This window comes from Ursus arctos, unplaced genomic scaffold (genome assembly GCF_023065955.2).
Source record: "Ursus arctos isolate Adak ecotype North America unplaced genomic scaffold, UrsArc2.0 scaffold_30, whole genome shotgun sequence".
In the NCBI taxonomy this organism is placed as follows: domain Eukaryota; kingdom Metazoa; phylum Chordata; class Mammalia; order Carnivora; family Ursidae; genus Ursus; species Ursus arctos.
This window is the reverse complement of record NW_026622986.1, coordinates 36,128,552-36,148,109: the sequence shown is the minus strand read 5'-3', so window position 1 is coordinate 36,148,109 and position 19,558 is coordinate 36,128,552. Positions and strand designations below refer to the sequence as shown.

Genomic DNA, 19,558 nt, shown 5'->3' with positions numbered 1-19,558 from the left:
TTTCTTAAATTCCACTTATGAATGAAATCATATTGTATTTGTCTTTCTTGGTCTTATTTCACTTAGCATCATACACACGAGCTCCATCCATGTTGTTGCAAATAGCAAATGTTTTTGATGGCTGAGTAATATCCACTGTGTATATATATGCCAGGTTTGGCCAGCAAATTGGGAGGCAGCGAGTGAAAGGACTACTCCCGACACCTTAGTAGGAGAAAGGAGAGGGCGGGGACCAGAGGCCCCGAACTGAGCTGTCTCCGCTTTGTGAGCTCGGTGAACACGCCGCGTGCAAGGCAAGGCGTGCGTGAAGCCCGTGACCGCTCCAGGTGCCTGCCCTTGAGCGCCCAGTCCCGGGACCAGCTGCAGGGAGAGTCCGGCCACGTTCAGCCAGGACGCTTCGGAGGAGGCCCAGCGCTCCGGGAGCTCCTCCTCTGCTTTTCAGTTGGTCTCAACCAGGGGGACATCTACAGGCCAGGCACTGTGAACCCCCGCATATCCCCTTTTTCTTATTAATAGAACAAAGGTCTCATTGCATCTCTGTCGGGTATAGTTCCTGGGTCTCTCCCGCGCAGGAAAGCTCCCTTATTCCGATTTTGCAGACATGACAGAGGTTGTACTGAGAGCCAGGAACGTGTTCTCACGTGTGTGGGCGTGTCCTATCTGTAGGGTTTCTGCAGCCTTCTGGGTCATTTTCTTCAGATTGCCCCCGGTGATTTTGGTGGCGTGTTGCGTCTTCGGCAACGGGTGATTCTGGGGTCGAGGCTGGCTCAGCCTCGGCCGATTCACCCACGGGATTGGATTTGGTTCGTGCCAGGCCATGGTAGGGTTTGAGGTTTCCAGCAGGAATCCAAATTGGTCTATCCTGCGAGGAGACCCAAGCATATCCTCTTTCCCAAGTGACGAGTTCATGGCGGCCGTGTCACGGATGTAAGTCAGGGTCGTTCCAGGGGACTAAGGGACATGGCCCAGGGGATCCTCGCGTCAAATGTACTGATGCTGGGGTTGAAAATCCAGACCACTTGGGCCCATATTCCCCCTCTCTTAACGTGCTTTTAAGGGTAGTGTACTCGTTCAAGGATGGCTGCCCGTGTGGATTGTAAGGGATGCCAGCGTGGTGTGTAATTCCCAAGAAGTGCAAAATGTTTTTTAAATGGTTTTAACCTTTTTATCAAATCTTAATTACATTTAGCAGGCTTTTGCCTTGTTTAGAAACCTTAGTCTTTAGTGAAAACTAAGTAGGAACCACCTGTGAACTGTCACACCAGAACTCTTTAAGGAGCAAATTTATGAGTCAGGCCCAAAACATGTTTATTAAGATCTAAGTATCTTTGGCTTTCCCCCCTCACCCCATAGGAACTCAAAAGCACAAACCTACATCCAGTACTTTACCCTATTTGGAAAAGACCTAGATATCCAGTGAATTTAGTCCCACTTATTATCCAAGCAAAACTTTGAAGTTTCAGGTTGCCAAAGACTTTGAAAGTTCTCTTAACAATTACCCACGGAAACTTTGATACAGAAAATTAACCATCATTTTAAGTCATCCTTTTGCCAACACACTGTAACAGAGATAACACGAGCTTACTTGACCTTCAGTAAATCTTGGTAGAATAAAAGTTTTACTTTTAATGCTGATAACTTTAAAGACCTGTTCATCTTCATTAAACCAACAAACTTCAATTAGTTTAAATACCGAATTATGTTTCACCCGGGCCCTCTTTTAAAAGTTCGTTTGTTTCCCACTGTCAATTTTTACCTGAGATCCTGGTGGGGAAGCCTGAAGTGAGCACTGCACCCAGGGTGGTGCGGAACCGGGGGCAGGGGGGGGCAGAAGAGGCCAAGTGCCGGCAGAAGGCAGAGAAAGAGGCTCCGGTTTTAAAGCCCGTCAGCCTGGACAGATGAGCAGACCAGATTGTTGTTTTTCCACCAAAGTGGAAATAGGCAGTCCGCGTCAGGCCAGAGGAGACAGGGAACTTCCCCGAAACCAAGGGAGTTTCGGCAGCTGCTTGGGAATATCCCTAAAGTCCCCGTCCTGAGGCAGACTAAGCGGAGACGGTGGGTTCCAATTACAGCTATTAACCCGGGAAAGGAGGGAGAAGCCCCCACATCTGTTAGGAGGAACAGAGAGAGACCAAACCCTGTTTAATATTAGCGAAGGAGCCCACAACCACATAGGCTGTGGGGCCTAATCATTGTCTTTAAAGCAGATTATTTTTTTTTGAAAAATGAAGTGTAGAGAAGACTATAAAAAGTAGTGAGGAAAAAAAGCATACCATTAAAACAAACATAGTTGTGGTGTTTAAATTCAGAGAAAAGCTGGTTTTGTTGGGCAGTCCTTACTGGGAAGGCAAAGAGGTCCCCTGTGAGAACAGCTTCCCGGGTGGAGCCCCCCAGTAATCGAGTAGGGGGCAAAGGGGAGATGGTGGCGGAGTTTCTTAGTCGGGGAAGAGGGAGTTTTTCCTCTTTGTTTCTTTTCGAACGGTTGCCACATCTTCAGTATGTAATGGACTGAAGGAGGACCTCAGCCTCCACATTGTAAGGGATGCGAGGGGCTCCCGCTTTCCCTGTTTATGGCTCCATTTAAAATTTTCCCCAACCCTTTCCCATACTCCTGAATGTGAAGCTCCCCGGTCAGGGAATCACGGGTTATGTTTAATAACCACCTCTGACAAACCCTGAGGCTGGGGCTCCGTTACAGAGGCCCCGCTCACCTCAAGGAGCCCTTTATGAACTTTAAGGTATTGCTTTTGTTTAGCAGAGAGAGGCTGACCCGCGATAGAGCAGAACCCCCCGGCCTGAACGAGCCCTCGGACTCGGCAAGCCCCGGCCGGCTTCTGATGACTCACTGCGCGGTCCTGTCCTTTCCGTTTCATTTCCAGGGGCTCCGCCACCAACCGTCGCAAGTGCTCACGCGGCACCGCTTGCCGGGTTTGGCCAGCAAACCGGGAGGCAGCGAGTGAAAGGACTACTCCCGACGCCTTAGTAGGAGAACGGAGGCGGGGACCAGAAGCCTCGAACCGAGCTGTTTCCGCTTTGATTGTGAGCTCGGTGAACACGCCGCGTGCAAGGCAAGGCATGCGTGAAGCCCGTGACCGCTCCAGGTGCCTGCCCTTGAGCGCCCACTCCCGGGACGAGGCCCTGGAGCAGCTGCGGGGAGAGTCCGGCCGCGTTCAGCCAGGACGCTTCGGGGGAGGCCCAGCGCTCCAGGCGCGCCTCCCCTGCTTTTCAGTTAGTCTCATCTAGGGGGGCATCTACAGGCCAGGCACTGTGACCCCATCTATATGCGCGTTCATATAAACCACCAACTGTTTAGTGCTGAAATCCTTTAGTTTTTGTTTTCAGGAAAACTCTTTCTCTCTCCTATTCTGAGTGATAATCTTGCTGAATAGAGTACTCGTGGCTGCAGATTTTTCCCATTCAGTACGTTGGATATATCAACACACACACACACACACACACACACACACACATACACACACACACACACACACACACACACATCTCTATCCATTCATCAGTCAATGAACATTTGGGCGCACAGTTCCAGATTTCAAGCTATCAAGACAGTGTGGTACTGGCACAAAAACAGACACACAGATCAATGGAACAGAACAGAGAACCCAGAAATGGACCCACAACCATATGGTCAACTTCAACAAAGCAGGAAAGAATATCCAATGGAAAAAAGTCTCTTCAACAAATGGTGTTGGGAAAACTGGACAGTCACACACAGAAGAATAAAACTGACCACTTTCTTACATCCTACACAAAAATAAATTTACAACGGATGAGAGACCTAAGTGTGAGACAGGAAACCATGAAAACCCTACAGGAGAACACAGGCAGCAACCTCTTTGATCTCAGCTGAGCAGCTTCTTAGGGGCCATGGTGCTGGAGACAAGGGAAACAAAAGCAAAAGTGAACTCCTGGGACTTCATCCAGAGAAGATGCTTCTGCACAGCGAAGGAAACAGTTAACAAAACTGAAAGGCAGCTTAGGGAATGAGAGAAGATACGTGCAAACAACATATTTGATAAAGGGTTAGTATCCCAAATCTGTAAGTTTGGGTTGTTGGAGACTTTCCTTGCTTCTTGAGGTAGGCCTGGACTGCTCTACACTTTCCCCTTAGGACCACTTTTGCTGTATCCCAAAGGTTTGGACAGTTGTGTTTTCCTTTTCATTTGTTTCCATGTATTTATTTCTTCTTTGATCTCCTGGTTGACCCATTCATTGTTTAGTATTGTGCTGTTTAACCTCCTTGTGGTTGACTTCAAACTTCATAGCACCATGGTCAGAAAATATGCATGGTGTCACCTCAGTCTTTTTATATTTGTTGGGACCTGTTTTGTGACCTAATATGTGACCTATTCTGGAGAATGTTCCATGTGCATTAGAAAAGAATGCATATTCTGCTGTTTTTTTAGGATGGATGTTCTGAATATATCTGTTAGGTCCAGCTAGTCTACTGTGCCATCAAAGACATTGTTTTCTTGGTGATTTTCTGTTTAGATGTCTGTCTGTTGATGTGAGATAAAAGTCCCCTATTATTATTGTATTATCAATCAGTTCCTTTATGTTTGCTATTGTTTCACATATTTGGGTGCTCCCATTTGGATGCATATTTACAATTATTAGATCATTTCGTTGAATTGCCCCTTTATTATGAGATAGTGCCCTTCTTCATTTCTTGTTGGAGTCTGGTTTAAAGACTAGTTTGTCTGAAATAAGTATTACTACTCTGGCTTTCTTCTGATGTCCATTTGTATGATAAATATTTCTCCATCCCCTCCCTTTCAATCTGCAGGCCTTGTTAGGTGTAAAAGGAGTCTCTTGCAGGCAGCATATAGATGGGTCTTGTTTTTTAAATCCATTCTGACACCCTGGATCTTTGGATTGTTTAGTCCATTTACATTCAGAGTAATTATTGATAGAAATGTATGTAGTGCCACTCTATTACTTGTTTTGTCATTGTTTCTGGAGATTTTCTCTGATCCTTATTGTCTTTTTCACTTTTGGTCTTTTCTTTCCACTCAAAGAGTCCCCTGTAATATTTCTTGCAGGGTTCGTTTACTGGCAAAATCCTTTAGTTTTTGTTTTCAGGAAAACTCTTTCTCTCTCCTATTCTGAGTGATAATCTGGCTGCATAGAGTACTCGTGGCTGCAGATTTTTCCCATTCAGCACATTGAATATATCATGCCACTCCCTTCAGGCTTGCCAGGTTTCTGTTGAGAAATCTCCAGCTGACCTTCTGGGTCTTCCTTTGCAAGTTAATGACTTCTTTTGTTTTGGTGCTTTTAAGACTTTTTCATTTATCACTATACTTTGCAAATTTAATTATGATATGTTTTGGTATTGGCCTGCTTTTGTTGACTTTGATGGGAGTTCTCTATGCCTCCTGGATCTGAATTTCTGTTTCTCTTCCCAGATTAGGGGAGTTTTCATCTATGATTTCCTCCAATAAATTTCTTCTCCCTTTTCTATCTCTTCTTCTTCTAGGACTTCTATAATACTAACATTATTACATTGGATGGAGTCACTGAGTTCCCTGAGTCTATTCTTATGTTGCATAATTCTTTTTCTCTTTTGTTCAGCTTTTTTCCCAATATTTTGTCTTTGATATCACTAATTTCTTCCTCTGCTTCTTCTAACCTACTGTTCATTGCATCAAGCCTGTTTCTGATCTGTATTTACATTCATCGTGTCTGACTCATTTTAAGCTCTTTTATCTCTGTGGTCAGGGTCTCCCTGAGGTCTTCTTTTCTCACGTCCAGTGAGTATCATTATGATCAGTACTTTAAGTTCTCTATCAGGCAAGTTACTTAGATCTGCTTAGATCTCTGGCTGTTCTTTTTTGTTCTTTCCTTTGGGATGAATACCACCATCTTGGCACTCTAAGTCTCTGCCCTCTTCTCTGTGATAGAAAAGCCAGTTATGTTTCCTGCTCTTGAAAGTAATGGCTTTGTGAAGAAGAGGTCATCTAGTGTCCAAGGTCTAGCACTTCAGGGAGGGTCTCAAAAAATAAACTTTTTTAAAAAAGAAAAAAGAAAAGGCATCCAGTTGGAAAGGAAAAAGTAAAACTGTCTCTATTTGCAGATGAAATATATGCAGAAATACCTAAAGACTCCACCAAAAAACTATTAGAATAAATGAATTCATTGAAGTTGCAGGATACAAAACACAAAAATCTGTTATTTCTATACACTAGTAACAAAATAACTCAAAGAGAAATTAAGAATCCCATTCACAGTTGTACCAAAAAGAATAAAAAGCCAGGAATAAAGTTAACCAAGGCAATAAAAGACTCTGACAACTCTGACATTAATGAAAGAAATTGAAGACAACACAAATGGAAAGATATATCACGCTCATGGACTGGAAGAAGTAATATTGCAAAATGTCCATACTACTCAAAGCAATCTACAGATTTAATGTAATTCCTTTCAAAATACCAATACTACGTTTCACAGAACCAGAATAACCCTAAAATTGTATGGACACAAAAGACTCTGGTTAACCAAAGCCTCTTGAGAAAGAAGAACAAAGCTAGAGGTATCACAATTCCAGATTTCAAGATATACCACAAAGTTGTAGTAATCAAATAGTATAGTACTGGCACAAAAATAGACACACATCAGTGGAACAGGATAGAAATCCCAAAAACAAACCCATGCTTACATGTTCAATTATATACAACAAAGCAGACAAGAATACAACGGTGGAAAAGGCAGTCTCTTTAATAAATGGTGTTGGGAAAACTGGACTGCTACATGCAAAAGGATAGAATGGGACTGCTTTCTTACAACGTACACAAAAACAAACTCAAAATGGACTAAAGACCTAATGTGAGATCTGAAACCATAAAACTCCTAGAAGAAAACACAGGAACTTATCTCTTGGAAAGTAGTCTTTGCAACATATTTATGGACATATTTCCTCAGGGAAGGAAAACAGAAGCAAAAATAAATGAGACTACAACAAAATAGAAAGTTTTTGCACAGCAAAGGAAACAACCAACAAAACGAAAAGCAAACCTATTGACTGGGAGACAATATCTGCAAATGACAGATCCAATAAAGGGTTAACATCCAAATAGAAAGAACTCATACAAGTCAACAAAAAATAATCTAATTAAACATAGATAGAGGACCTGAAGGCTATTTTCAAAAGAAGACGTACAGATGGCCGAGAGACACATGAAATGGTCATCATCCTGTATCATCAGGGAAAGGCAAACCAAAGCCCCCGTGAGATATCACCTCATATCTATCAGAATGGATAGTATCAAAAAGACAAGAAACAACAAGTATTGGCAAGGATTTGGAGAAAAGGGAAACCTCATGCACTGTTGGCAGGAATGTGCAAAACAGTACAGAGGCTCCTCAAAAAATTAGAAGTAGAACTACCACACGATCTAGATCAGTATTTCCACCCCCGGTTACTTGAAAACAGTAATGCTAGTACAAAAAGATACATGCACCCTATGTTTACCACAATACTGGGTATGAAGCAGCCTAAGTGTCCACCAACAGATGAATGGATGAAGCTCTCTCTCTCTCTCTCTCGCTCTCTCTCACACACACACACCCAGGAATATTAGTCATAACAAATGAGATCTTGCAATTTGTGACAACATGGATGGACCTACAGGGTATTCTGCTAAGTGAAACAAGTTAAAGACCAATACTGTATCATTTCACATCTATGTGGAAACTTCTATGTGAAAACACAGTCATAAATATAGAGAACTGTGGTTTACATGGGGGTGGCGGGGGGATGGGTGAAATAGGTGAAGGGGATTAAGAGGTACCAACATCCAGTTATAAAACAAATAAATCAGGGGCATGAAAAGTACGGCATAGGGAATATAGTCAATAATATTATAATAATTTTTTATGGTCACAGTAACTACACTCATTGTGGTCAAATCACTCTGCTGTGCACCTGTCAACTATAAAAAAATCAAACATTTTTAAAAGTTACATTTTTTCAAAAATGAAAAAAAAAGTAAGGTTTCCTAATAGCCCATGTGGTAAATGGTGGGTTACTGATGGCAGATAGCAATGATCTTTCTCTCTTCTGTCCCCTTGACTCACTGTATCATTCCGAGGGGCGGTCTCCGCACCCGCACACATAACGTGTCAGTCCATTTCTTGCTTTCTAGCTTTATTTCCCTAACTAGACTTGTCACTGGCAATGCTGTGACTCCTGGAACCCCATGTCTAAACCCACTCAAGTGCTCTAAAACACAGTAGGAACCCCTTAAGTGCCATGGGACTTTACTGACCCCATTCTCTGAACAGCAAGGAGTCCTTGAATCCCATGGCTGAGTTGCACTGAGGACCTAGCTCATAGAGACATCTGAAAGGACTGACTGGAAAAAATAAAGTGGCGGCAATGGGGGAAAAGGAGCTTTCTGTAGAAAATCATCCCCCACAGGTCATCCTTTTACATGCTCCTTTCACATAAAATACCGACCACATTAATACCTGAACATCTGACTTTAAACAAACTGAGTGGAAGGTTTAACTGTTCACATTACACAGGATTGTGGGGGCTCTTAAAAGAGCTTTTTCTCAAGTGCTTCTCCACATGTCCTTAAACATTTGACAGAGTTAGGAACTAACAACAAATAGGGTCGACTCTGCTGAGATTATCAATTAGGCACTATGAGCAAGTCCGAACTTTGCTGTTCAAAAAGCTTTGTGACATTTGGGGGATTTTGTTGCTGTTTTAAGAAATTAGAGCATTGTACTGTGTTCAATACAGGACCCCCAACACCCCTACTCCTGAGTTAAGAAAAGAGGAGTATTGCCTGGGAGACAGAGGGCCACATGCTGGGCTTGTCTGCTTTACCTGCCACGACGCCATCAACCCGCCACAGTCACCCCTGTGTAACCACTGTACAAGCGAAAAAATGCCCCAAACAACCCAAAGCATGTCTTCAGTGACCCTCTGGGTTTATTTGGAGCAATAAAAGTCACTTTCTGTCGGAGCAGTCCCGGCGCCCCAGGGCAGCTCTTGTCTGGAGACGGGCTTATTACAAGGAGAACGAGGGAAACAGAGATAAATGAGTCTTTGACTTCACGATCGTATTTCACTCGGAAGATGAGTTAAAAGAATGGTGTATGTAGAGACCTTTGAGATCATCTAGTCTTATTCCTTGTTTTTAGAGACAGCAAAGCTTCTGTGACCTCCTCTGTGTGCAACCAAGACGAAATCTGAGTTTGTGACTAGCGTGGGACTGGGGACCAGCTGCTGCCTCCGTCTCTGCTACCCCCAAAACTCAGAGTCACAGGGCTCCCTCACTTTACCCCAGCAAACACAGATGGCTGGCGCTCAAATACTTGCTGAAAAGTGAATGGTACAGAATTTGGAACATTAAATTTTTCAAAGACCAAGTAATCAGACTCAGAAACTAATTCCTTTTGAAGGAAAAACTGGAATCAAAAGTTAATTCTCAAAAGTTTGCCTTTCTGCTTTGTATCTTAGATCAGGAATCAGCCAACCATGACCTCGGGGCCAAACCCAGCTGCCGTCTATTTGTAGAACCCGAAAGCTAAAAATAGCATTTATACTTCTAAATAGTTGAAGTCAATACAAGAGTATTTTGTGATGAGGAAATTATACAAAATGCAAATGTCTGTGTCCATAAATGAAGTTCTATTGGGCTGGAGCCCTGCCCGCTTACCGGAGAGCTGCCTGTGTGTCACGCCATCAGAGCCAGTGGCCGGGACAGAAGACACTCGGCCTGCAAAGCCTACAACACGTATCACCCGCCCCTCCACAGAAATACCGACTGCCTGGCCCCGGAGGGCGGGCAAAGGTCCGCTTCCGCCCCAGCAGCAGCCGCTGCCCAGACACACGTAACTGGCGTGTCTTGTCATGTTCCAGCGTAAGCGCCCACTGACGATTCACGACTTAGTTCTGACCCCAAGCACCCGTCCAAGCCATCGATGGCAGCCAGCCCCACCCTCAGAGCCCCACGGTCGTCTCTGGGCAATGCTGGAGCGACCACCTGGGTTAGTTACGATGCCCGGATACAACCAACTTCCCAAAGCCTGTGACGCACACGCCCAGCGGCGAGCAGCTCCACTACACGGTGCCAACAGTGCGTCTTCGAGAATTCCCTGCTTGTCTGGCACGAGGCGCAGACCACACAAGCCAGGGACCTCCGGTTCTCAGTCTTGTAAACTTCTGGTGCTGCCCATCGTCAGTGGAAGTCTGCCTGGTCATGGTCAGGTTTAATCCGCCATTGCCTGGTGGGTCTGAGGAGGGAGACACTGGGGAAATGTCTTCTTTGACAGTGGATCAAGGAAGCATCGCCCTGGGTCAGCAACTCACCAACTGTCACTCAACAAGACAAGGGGGTGTCTCTGGCCCCTTGCAAAAATGACCCTGGGGAAGCCGGGGCAGCTCCGGACCCACCCTGCCTTAGCGCCACACTGTCCGTTCAAGGGCAGAGTCGGATGAGGTCCTCCTGAGGTTTTGCTGCAGTAGAGGCAGCCAGGATGCCTCGTCTAGGCCGCTCCCTGCCCTCCATGACCCTAACATTCCCTTCACAATGCAGGGACAACGAGAACACTTCCCCTCCACCCTGTTCCGTCCTAAGCATGCAACGGCGGGGAGACTGCCCAGACTCCGATCACTGAGGTCCACGCAGACCCGGCTCCTCTCCGTGTCCCTCCAGGCTCTCGCTGGTCCTTCCCACTTTCTATTTCTACTGTGAGACCAGGTCATAGGTCTTCCTGATGGGCCGTTGCCCGCTGACTACACGATCTCATGGCAAACCACATTGCTTTTTTCTAATTCCTTCCCCCTTTCCTACTGTCTTCCTTTATCCTCTTTCTGATGTTTCCAGTCATTTGTCAAGTGGCGGGGATACTTGGGCCCCAACAATGGCTCATTATAATTAATAAGTTTGGCTACGAGGCCCGAGTGGCTATCAGGATTCACTGGCATCTTCTGTGTTATGAAGATAAGCGCCGTTCATCTTGTTTGCAGGAGCTCCTACTGTCTGTCTGTCCTAGCGTCCATGTCCCCCAGGGCCACAAGCCCTCTGCCCCCCGAGACCCTGCTACGGCTTACCGGAGACCAGGTCCTCCATTCAGCGAGCGCTCCCCGAACGCCTGCGGTCCGCCAGGCACTGGTGGACCACAGATGAGCTCCCTGTGGTTCCCTCCCTGTTGTTGAAGCCAGACCGGGGAGGGAGAGAGAATACACTTGGAGACGAGTCGGGAGACGAGCAGCCCTCACCCCGGCGCAGCCGGGCGCGAAGGGCACACATGACAGCAGCTTTTCTTCCCTCTCACTGCACCTGCCACTACTTTGCCCTTTCACTGGTCAATCTCGCCTTCCGAAGCAGCGGCCGCTGCACCTGCACCTGGGATCTCACCCGGGGAACACCCGCTGTCCCGAGAACAGGGCGGACAAGGAGGAGACCGTCCTCCACCCAACTTCCTAGGGCATTCTCCCCCTCCACCCCTGCGGGGCAGGGCTAGGTGCTGACAGGAAGCGAGAATGCACCCTGGCGGAGGAAGGCCTGTCACCGGGTCTGCACGAGTTACTCGTTCGCCCACAGGTCTTTGCGGTGGGGGCAGTAAAAGGCCACCCCAACCCGACAGCCCCCGCAGCCTCCGATGCAGCGGCGGAAGCCTGCTGTCCCTGCCACCCCCGCTCACCGCCCTGCTGAACGCCGCGCGCGCAGGAGGCTCTCCCACCGCGCGTACCCGTGCCGGCCGGAGTGCGGCGCGCCCCTCGGTTCCCACACTCCACCTGGAAGCGGGAGAGGCGGCGCGACGCCGGCCCCGGGTTCCCAGGGGTGCAGGGCGCGCCACAGAGGAGCCAGGGCGCGTCCCTCGCCTCTCCCCAGGTGCACGGCCCCCCGCCTGCGCCCCCAGGACCTTGAGGGGGAGGCAACCACACCTTGACAGAGCTGCCGCCAAGCCAACGCTGGGCGCATCCGGGAAGCCGGCGTCGTGCAGGTGCGCTCGGAACCGGGCGCCGCGGGGGCAGGTCCAGCACGCGCGCATGCGCTGTGGGAAGCAGGGCCACCTGGGGACCGCGTGCGTGTCGGCGGGTCCCCGGCACCGCCCACTCCCGGGCTCCTAGGTGCTGTCCCCAGCCGGCCGGGCTGCTCCGGGGCTTCGCACCTGCACGTGGTTGGCTAAGCCTGGGAACCTGGGTGCAGATGCGGGTGCTACTGAGTTTCACGTGTACACAGTGTATTTTCTGATAACCATTAGGCCGGAGGTTGGCTCACCTGCCCCGGCCTTCCACGAGACGAACCTGTAAGAACTCTCAGATCTTGGGCAAAAGAGAGCTTTTCAGGTTGTCAAACGAGCAAAGCTAATTTGGGTGGGAAGAGCCAGCTAGGCCTGCTTCCGGACACGCAGAGGTTCCCTGTCACACGGCTGACAGAAAGTATTTGCACACAGGACTCATGCTTCCTCTTCGTCCCCCAAATTTACCAAGAATCTGTACACTTGCAGCAAATGTGAACAAATATATTTAGATATATTTAAAAGAATTAAAAAAAAAACATTTCACAAAACATTTGTTGCCATAGGAATTTTTTAAGCAATAAATGCCCACATCAAAATTTAAACATTGTTCAAAGTATGATCATCTGTACTAATAAGTAATGCAACAAATTATGTAAACAGAGTCGGATACATTTCCCATTTCCCTGCAGGAGTCGCTTCCTTCCTGGGATGGAAGCTGTCCCAGACAGTTTTCCAGGGGACCAATTAAGAAACTGCTATTTTCAGAGCAACAAAAATAAAAGCTTTTATTTGTTCATTTGAATATAAAACAGGCGTTATCACAGATGTACAAAGCTTACTGGTGGTTTAACATACGAGAAGGTTGCCGTCCTTCGCACATAAAAATTTTGTTTGAAACTGTGATTGGTTGAGTACATGAATTTCTCCAACCAGTCACCACACTCTATGAAATAACGCTGCTAACATTCAACTGATAAAAGGGGCAGTTTCCCTCGGGTAAAGTGTCAAGCAGGATTAAATATATATAATAAACAAGCACCATGAGGAAGCCGCCCTGTCGGGTTAGGTCTGTGTTTCAATGTTCATTGTGTACCCTCCTTTGTGCAAGCTGATTACACGGTTTTGTCTGACTTCAAAAGCACAAGGTCACAAGACAAACATTGTTACATTCTCATGAATGATTTATCTACAGCACAATTTCTAATACAGAACAATCCTTCTTTATTGCTGAAACGGGTTTCCTTTCCTTTTTCTTGCACAAGCGACCTTCGATCCCAGCCCCCAACCCTTTGGACCTCAACTCTAACATGCGAGATGACAGGACGTCACTAACCGCTTTCACGACCGGCCCGCCTCGCATGTGGGGCTGACACGGTGGAGGTGAAGGTCATACTGGAAGTGATACCTGATTTCTTGTTTGCTTCCGACATCAGCCAGACCTCACAAGTTATCCTGTCATTGTTTCCTGGTCAGAATCTTGCCTGAAACCTGAAACCTCCTTCCCCCTAAACAAGGTGGGTGTGTGTAAGAAAACGTCTTTTTTCTGTGTGTGGTGGGGTTTTTCCCCTCAGGAAGCAGAAGACTGTAGGAATGTGTATCTGAAGCGTGTAGAGAAATAGTCACACACAGCAATGGAGTCAAACAGTATTTTAAAAAATCAAATAATATGTGGAGATGGAAGGATGCACCCCATATGATGACAAATTAAAAAAAAAATGCCACTAAAATTTTAAAAAAAAACAATTGGCCTTGGATCTCGGAAGTCAAACAAAACTCTCCTTTAGCAAAGGGCATACAGCAAAGGCAGATGGAGACGTTGCCTACAAGGTCATGAAAAGAGACTCTAAGGTTTGCCCAGCAACAGTCTCGGTCATGCATTTCTAGCAACGAGAGCCACTGCGGGGTCCTATCGGGGCAGGTACAAGATAAATCACGCTTGGACAGCGGATACCTCTTCTCGGCTGGACACAGATGGGCCAACGCGACCGAGGAGTGTACAGATGAGACGTGGAAACTGGAAGGCGTGTGAGGCAGCAGCAGCAAGAGGCGGAAATCAGAAGCGTGTCCTCCACAGGTGGCGAAATGAAGACAGCTGGGAGGCTTTCTCGCTCAGCCAGCGGCTCTGTGAGGGGTCCCGGGGCAGCTCGGGAGGGGGTCTCCCTGCGGGTTCTACTCACGCCGGGCGGGGGAACCCAGCGAGCTGGCCGAGCGACGGGCTCCTAGGTGAGTCTTCTCCCTTAAAGCTGTTTCGGACAGTCTGTCCGCTCCGTACAACGGCCGTCTGAGGGGAACCGACACAGCCCAGAGCAAGTGACCACAAGCGAGCATTCCTTTCCACACCAAGGACCAGAAAGGGGGACGCTAACACAAATGATGAGGAACAAGGGTCTCCGGCAGCTAAGAGGACAGTGCCACCCCCACCTGCCTTCCCTAACGCCCGCTCGGTGTCGGGAGCACGCGCTGGCACAGACCGCTCGCTGTTGCCCCCACAGCAAAGGGAAAATAGTGCACGTTTAGCCTCAAATTCCTTCCCCATCTTTGAGATGGCAACAATTCACTTGCTGGTCTCTGGTTCTAGAAGAAGCACTTAGACCGGGCTGCCGGCAATCTGGGATTGCTCGCATCAGCAGACTGGGTGTGAGAGAATCTCGCTTTATCTACAGTGGAGGGGACACCATGCAAGTGACAAGTTCTGCATTTTAAACTTTAAAATCTCCTTTGTTCATTAGTGAATTTATATTTCATATATATATATTTGCTGTGATACTATCCACGCAAGATAATACAACACTTTTTTATATTAGCAAACATTACAAGACTTTAATGTTCTTGAATGTTTCTCTTTTATACTTCTAAAGAGGTCAAAATAAATTAAACGTTCTGTACATAATTACACATGAAGAAGTTACTTATTTTATCTTTTTAGTTTAGTACAAAGATACCTGCAAGATGGTTGCCGAAATACACCTTATTTATAGTTTCTTCTCATTCTATGCTAACTTCAAAGGCCGTAGGCTAGCCTCTGTTTCTGCAGCACATTTCTGACAAAGAAAGCTGCTAACATCTAATTGGAAGGTTTTCTCGTACCTCAACAAACTCTTCTAAAAGGATGAAATCTAGCAATGGCTTAAATTAGTAACAAGGTCCATGTCATTAAGATTTCATGACACATTAAACAGAGAAAACAATTCTTTGTCACGCTACATAAATTGTTTAAAAGAACCCATCCGGAGGGCAGAATATTTTTTTAATTGCTATTTTGGCTTTTAACAAAATACCACATTTACGAAGAAAGCACTTATTATCCAATAATTAAAAAAAAAAAGAAAAAGTTTTTGAAATGGGTTTTTCCAACAAACTGAAGGCAGTAATCCAAAGTCCTTCTGAGCAAACTTCAGTGGTAAATTCACATTTCACATTTCACCCCCATGCCAATCAGGACTGCTGTGGAAAGTCTCACCACCGCGCGAACAAGGGCTCCATTCCGGCGAATGTTGCCCTCGTGTCTGCAAACTTTAGTGACACTGAGAAAAACGTTTACTTTCCCAGAAGAGCCTATGGGAGCCGGAGACAAGACTACATGTTGTAGGCCACATAGATGGGATCTAGCTGGTCTGCCAAAAAGCCATCTCGCAGGTGCATGCGCTGCTTCTCCCCCCGGGAGTTGATGGGGATGACACCGATGTCCACCACGACCACGACCCCCACCACCAGGTAGTGCTCCTCCAGAACCACGTTGGTCACCAAGGGAACCAGGTCCAAGGCTTCTTGCTCCGACCCATCAAGCTCCACCACCACCACCAGCAAATTTGTCCAGGTGAAAACAGCGCTGCAAGAGAGAAAACAACCGTCACCACGCCGCGAGGGGTTTATGGAACAGTTTGTTTTGTTTTCAGCAAGTTCCACCTGGTTCTTTTCTGACCTGCCTGCACCCTGACAGTCTCTCGGAGCCCACGGCCTTCAGCTCATTAAGCGGCTGCGCACATTCCTGTTGCTGGCATTTTCGACAGCCCGCTCTCACGGTGGCCGCCGCGCACGCATGGGATCTCTGTGCCAGGCGGCGCCCCAACTGCGGCCCTGCCCCCTGCCCCCCGCTGCTGCCGAGGGGCACGCGGTGCAAGGGAGCCACGGGAGCCCCACCGTGTGTGCACCAAGCCCTAAGGTGGGTCTGTGTCCTGCCCTCAGACTTGGTCAGCGCTAAGTCTGCACAGGCTAGAGAGTAGCTGGGGCTTTGGGGCCGGTCCTGACCTCCCTCTGCCGCAGCAGGAGGGGGACACGGAGGGAGGATGAGAAATGTGCACAGCCAGCAGCTTCGTGCCGGGCTGACCGCGGGGCCCAGTCACACTGGTGCCAGACCACCCAGCGCACAACTGCACACATGGGGCCCAACAGCGCACCACTGTTTGAAGCACTGAGTCTGGAGGGCGTGTCCGGCAGCAAGAGGTGCCCTGTGTGGGGGAAGAGCCTCCGGAACATCGGAGATTCCTCCAGAAGTACTTTATTTGGGATCTTTCAGTGGAGGGTCACCCAGAAGATTGGGTCTGGCCAGTGTGTGGGAGCCTAAGCTCGGTGCTTTACACTCTAAGCCGCCTGCGGTTTATAAGGTTGGTCTTTGAACAGGGGTGGTTATAGGGCCTTAACAGGCTTTGCTGCTGGTGCCTGTCGCCTGCGGGCCGAGGTCAGAAGGGTCCTGGGTGGAGGAGGTGTGGGGGGCGGCGGCCAGGCTCCAGGGCCCGGCAGTGGGCTGCTGGCATCCGCGTCCTCCAGCCGGACGCATAGGAGGGTCTAGGGGCAACAAGTACTTGGGAAACTCACTACTGTTTTCTAAAACTGTAAGGGTCTGTCGATTCAGAAATAACCCCGCACGTTTTGTTTCGTAGGACCAATACACACGTTAACGTGGAAGGGAAAGACTGGAGACTGTTCAACAGATGACTGCGTCTTGAGTTTGCTGTGGTAAGTGTGTACCAAGGGGACGGTCCTGCCAAGGTCCGTTCCCAAGACGTGCTGGTGCCGACTTCCCGCAACAGGACTCTTCGTGACACTGGAACACTGCTCTGAGTGGCCCAAGCGAGCCCGTCCTGAGTTTGTGATGTCACAGATTTTACGTACATTAGGCGCTCTGGGTGTAAGTGTATCATAGCATCAGATGTTTCTGACATGGTACCAGGAGTCAGGCTTCTGTACTTGATGGAGGAGCTGTGGGCAGGAGCATCATTTCCCAAGGGCCAGAGACGTCCGGCACTGGAGATGCCGGGTGAGAGGCAAGATGTGGTGAGAACAACCGTACCACCGTGCCACAGCCACAGGGAGGGACGTGAGTGCCCGCCTCCCGCCTCGAGGGCTGTGCTGCAGGAGGAGCCCAGGCCGGGAAGAACAACAGAGCAGTTTGTGCGGGGCAGTCTCCGACGGACTGGAGCCCAGCGGGACGAACTGTGGGTGTGTGCGTGAGGAGAGGGGAGTGCGAGGTCCCACGCGCCTCAGGTGAGGCCACAGCACGGCTGACAACAGCAGGGCTGAGCACAAAAACTTGAATCCTGGAACAGAAACCCACAACGGGTGCCAGGGAGCCCCCGTCGCAGACCTTTAAGGTGGAAACAGCCTTTTGCAACCAGACGGAAAATGCTCGTGGGAGGCTATACGAACCAGTCTGAATTATTTTCTTAAAACGACAGACACGGGAGGCTGTAATTGGCGTGTGTGGCCAGTGACGTGGAAGCTGAGGTGGCCCTGTGCCATCTCTGGCTGCAGTCTCTCCGGGGATCCCGGCTCCCGTCCACACAGCCACGTGACAGGCAGCTGCAGCTGCCTCGCGGAAAGGAGGGCGGTGCCATGTCGGAAGCGCCCACGCGTGGGTTTGCAAACTCTCTCTTCTCTCTTCCACGCTGCTGAGCTGCCCGTGTCCGGGGGCAGCAAATGGCAACCAATAACCAGCCTGCACTCAGCTCACGAGGGGCAACGAGCACCCTCAGGCCCATCTACCCACCAGGGAGGACCGCTCACAAGAGATGTCGGAATGTGCCTCCCTCGGGGTTCCGAGCTTCGCGAGCACTCCAGGTCTCTGCCAGCTCCGGGGCCAAACGAACCAACCCATGGTTAACGGCGTGGAGGCACCTGGCAGCCTTCTCCACTGTGTAAAGGCACGGAGTGAGCTCGAGGCCCCCAGGCCATCCCACCGGCAACACAGCCAACCACATGGACCAGCGAGGCGGAAAGCCCCACTCTGGGAGGACAAACCCCACGTCCCCGAGGGCCCGTGCCGCCCGGCCGCTGGCAGCTGGCTCCCGCCCTCCCGTCGCAGCCTGCCCCCATGCGGGCCGGTCACGGTGCCCAGCTGGACAGTCGTCCATGACGTGCTCCCACTTTTAAGCGCCTGCTTGTGTGTGTGTGGACGCATCCGTCACGTTCTCGGAAAGGAAACCACACAGCCACAGCTCGGCTCCTCGGGACTCGCTGTGCGGGGCTCAGGACAGTGCTCTCAGGGAACGCACGCTGTGCAGACGGCAGGCCGGCGCGCTCCTTCCCAATGGAGTTATTAGTCCCAGAGCTAAAGGTCTGCAAGCCAAGCTCTCCCGCACAGGACCCCATCCACTGCCCTCGCCCCACGATTCCCGTCTCGCCCCGACTCACCATTCTGTGACGCTTTTGTGGGCTCTGATGACCGAGGTCTCGATGTCTATCGGGTGATACCGCATTCCCCGCAGCTCCATCGCCTCGTCCAGCGCCCCCACCACATAAAGGGCATCGTGGCGCTCTGCGCAGGGAGTGCAAAACGCGTGTGAACCTCGGAACCACGGTGCGCAAGCTGCTTTTTAAGAGACTAAGATTAAAACTACCCCTGAGTGAGAGACAGACGCCAAGGAACGGGGTCGCTGAGCGCAGGTACCTGGTCCCTTTCCACCGGGATGCCGCGCAGCCTGGGGCTCCCGGGACACCGGCCTGGCCGGGAACGCGGTCTCGCGGGAGAGCCGGCTGCACAGCTCAGCGCCACGGGGGAGCACGCATCCTGGACCAGCCTCGCACACCTGCAGGACCCTGTCTCCTAGTCCTCGGGAGCACCTCCACCGGGAGCACACGGTCTGACCCGTGACGGGAGCCTGGTGCGCACACGGCTCACCCTCTCCTTCATGCTCAGCTGCTTCTATGCTGGTCTGCAGCAAGCGTGCACCCTGTGCTCTGCAGGCTGGGGTCCCAGCCCCACACAAGTTCTCACGGCCGGGGGGCCTGACCTCTCCACCCGCCTGCCTGGGCTCTTACCTCCATTGGCATCTGTGAGCTCCGTCCTCCGCAGGAACCCCAAGTAGCCTGTCCGCGCCCAGACCGTCTGGGTGTCTCCAAAACTTAACCTCGAGTTGAAGTGATCCGACTGGAGGGACTCATCTCCGTAAATGGTGAAGTAACCACTGGCATTGTGGGCGCTGTGAACCCAGATCTGTGGAGGAAGCAGCAGAACTGGGTGAGTTCACCTGCGCGTATCTGAGGGAAGAGAGTACGGTCACTGACAGCACAGTGCCCACGCTCGGCGGGAGCCCGGCCGTGGTGATCTCGCGTGGGC

The 19,558-nt window shown here is 49.6% G+C and overlaps 1 protein-coding gene across 6 annotated transcripts in view; it reads right to left on the bottom strand.

Moving 5' to 3' along the window:
* Window positions 1-12,761: 12,761 nt before the first annotated feature.
* DIP2C (disco interacting protein 2 homolog C) overlaps window positions 12,762-19,558 on the bottom strand; it is a 395,318-nt gene continuing 388,521 nt past the window's right edge. For all 6 annotated transcript variants that reach the window (XM_026478673.4, XM_026478674.4, XM_026478675.4 and 3 more), the window contains 3 exons: window positions 19,261-19,435; window positions 18,634-18,757; window positions 12,762-15,832 (listed from right to left, as the gene is read on the bottom strand). In XM_026478673.4, coding sequence (XP_026334458.2) covers window positions 15,580-15,832; window positions 18,634-18,757; window positions 19,261-19,435 — 552 coding nt within the window. In that variant the 3' untranslated portion in view covers window positions 12,762-15,579. The remainder of the gene's footprint in view (window positions 15,833-18,633; window positions 18,758-19,260; window positions 19,436-19,558) is intronic.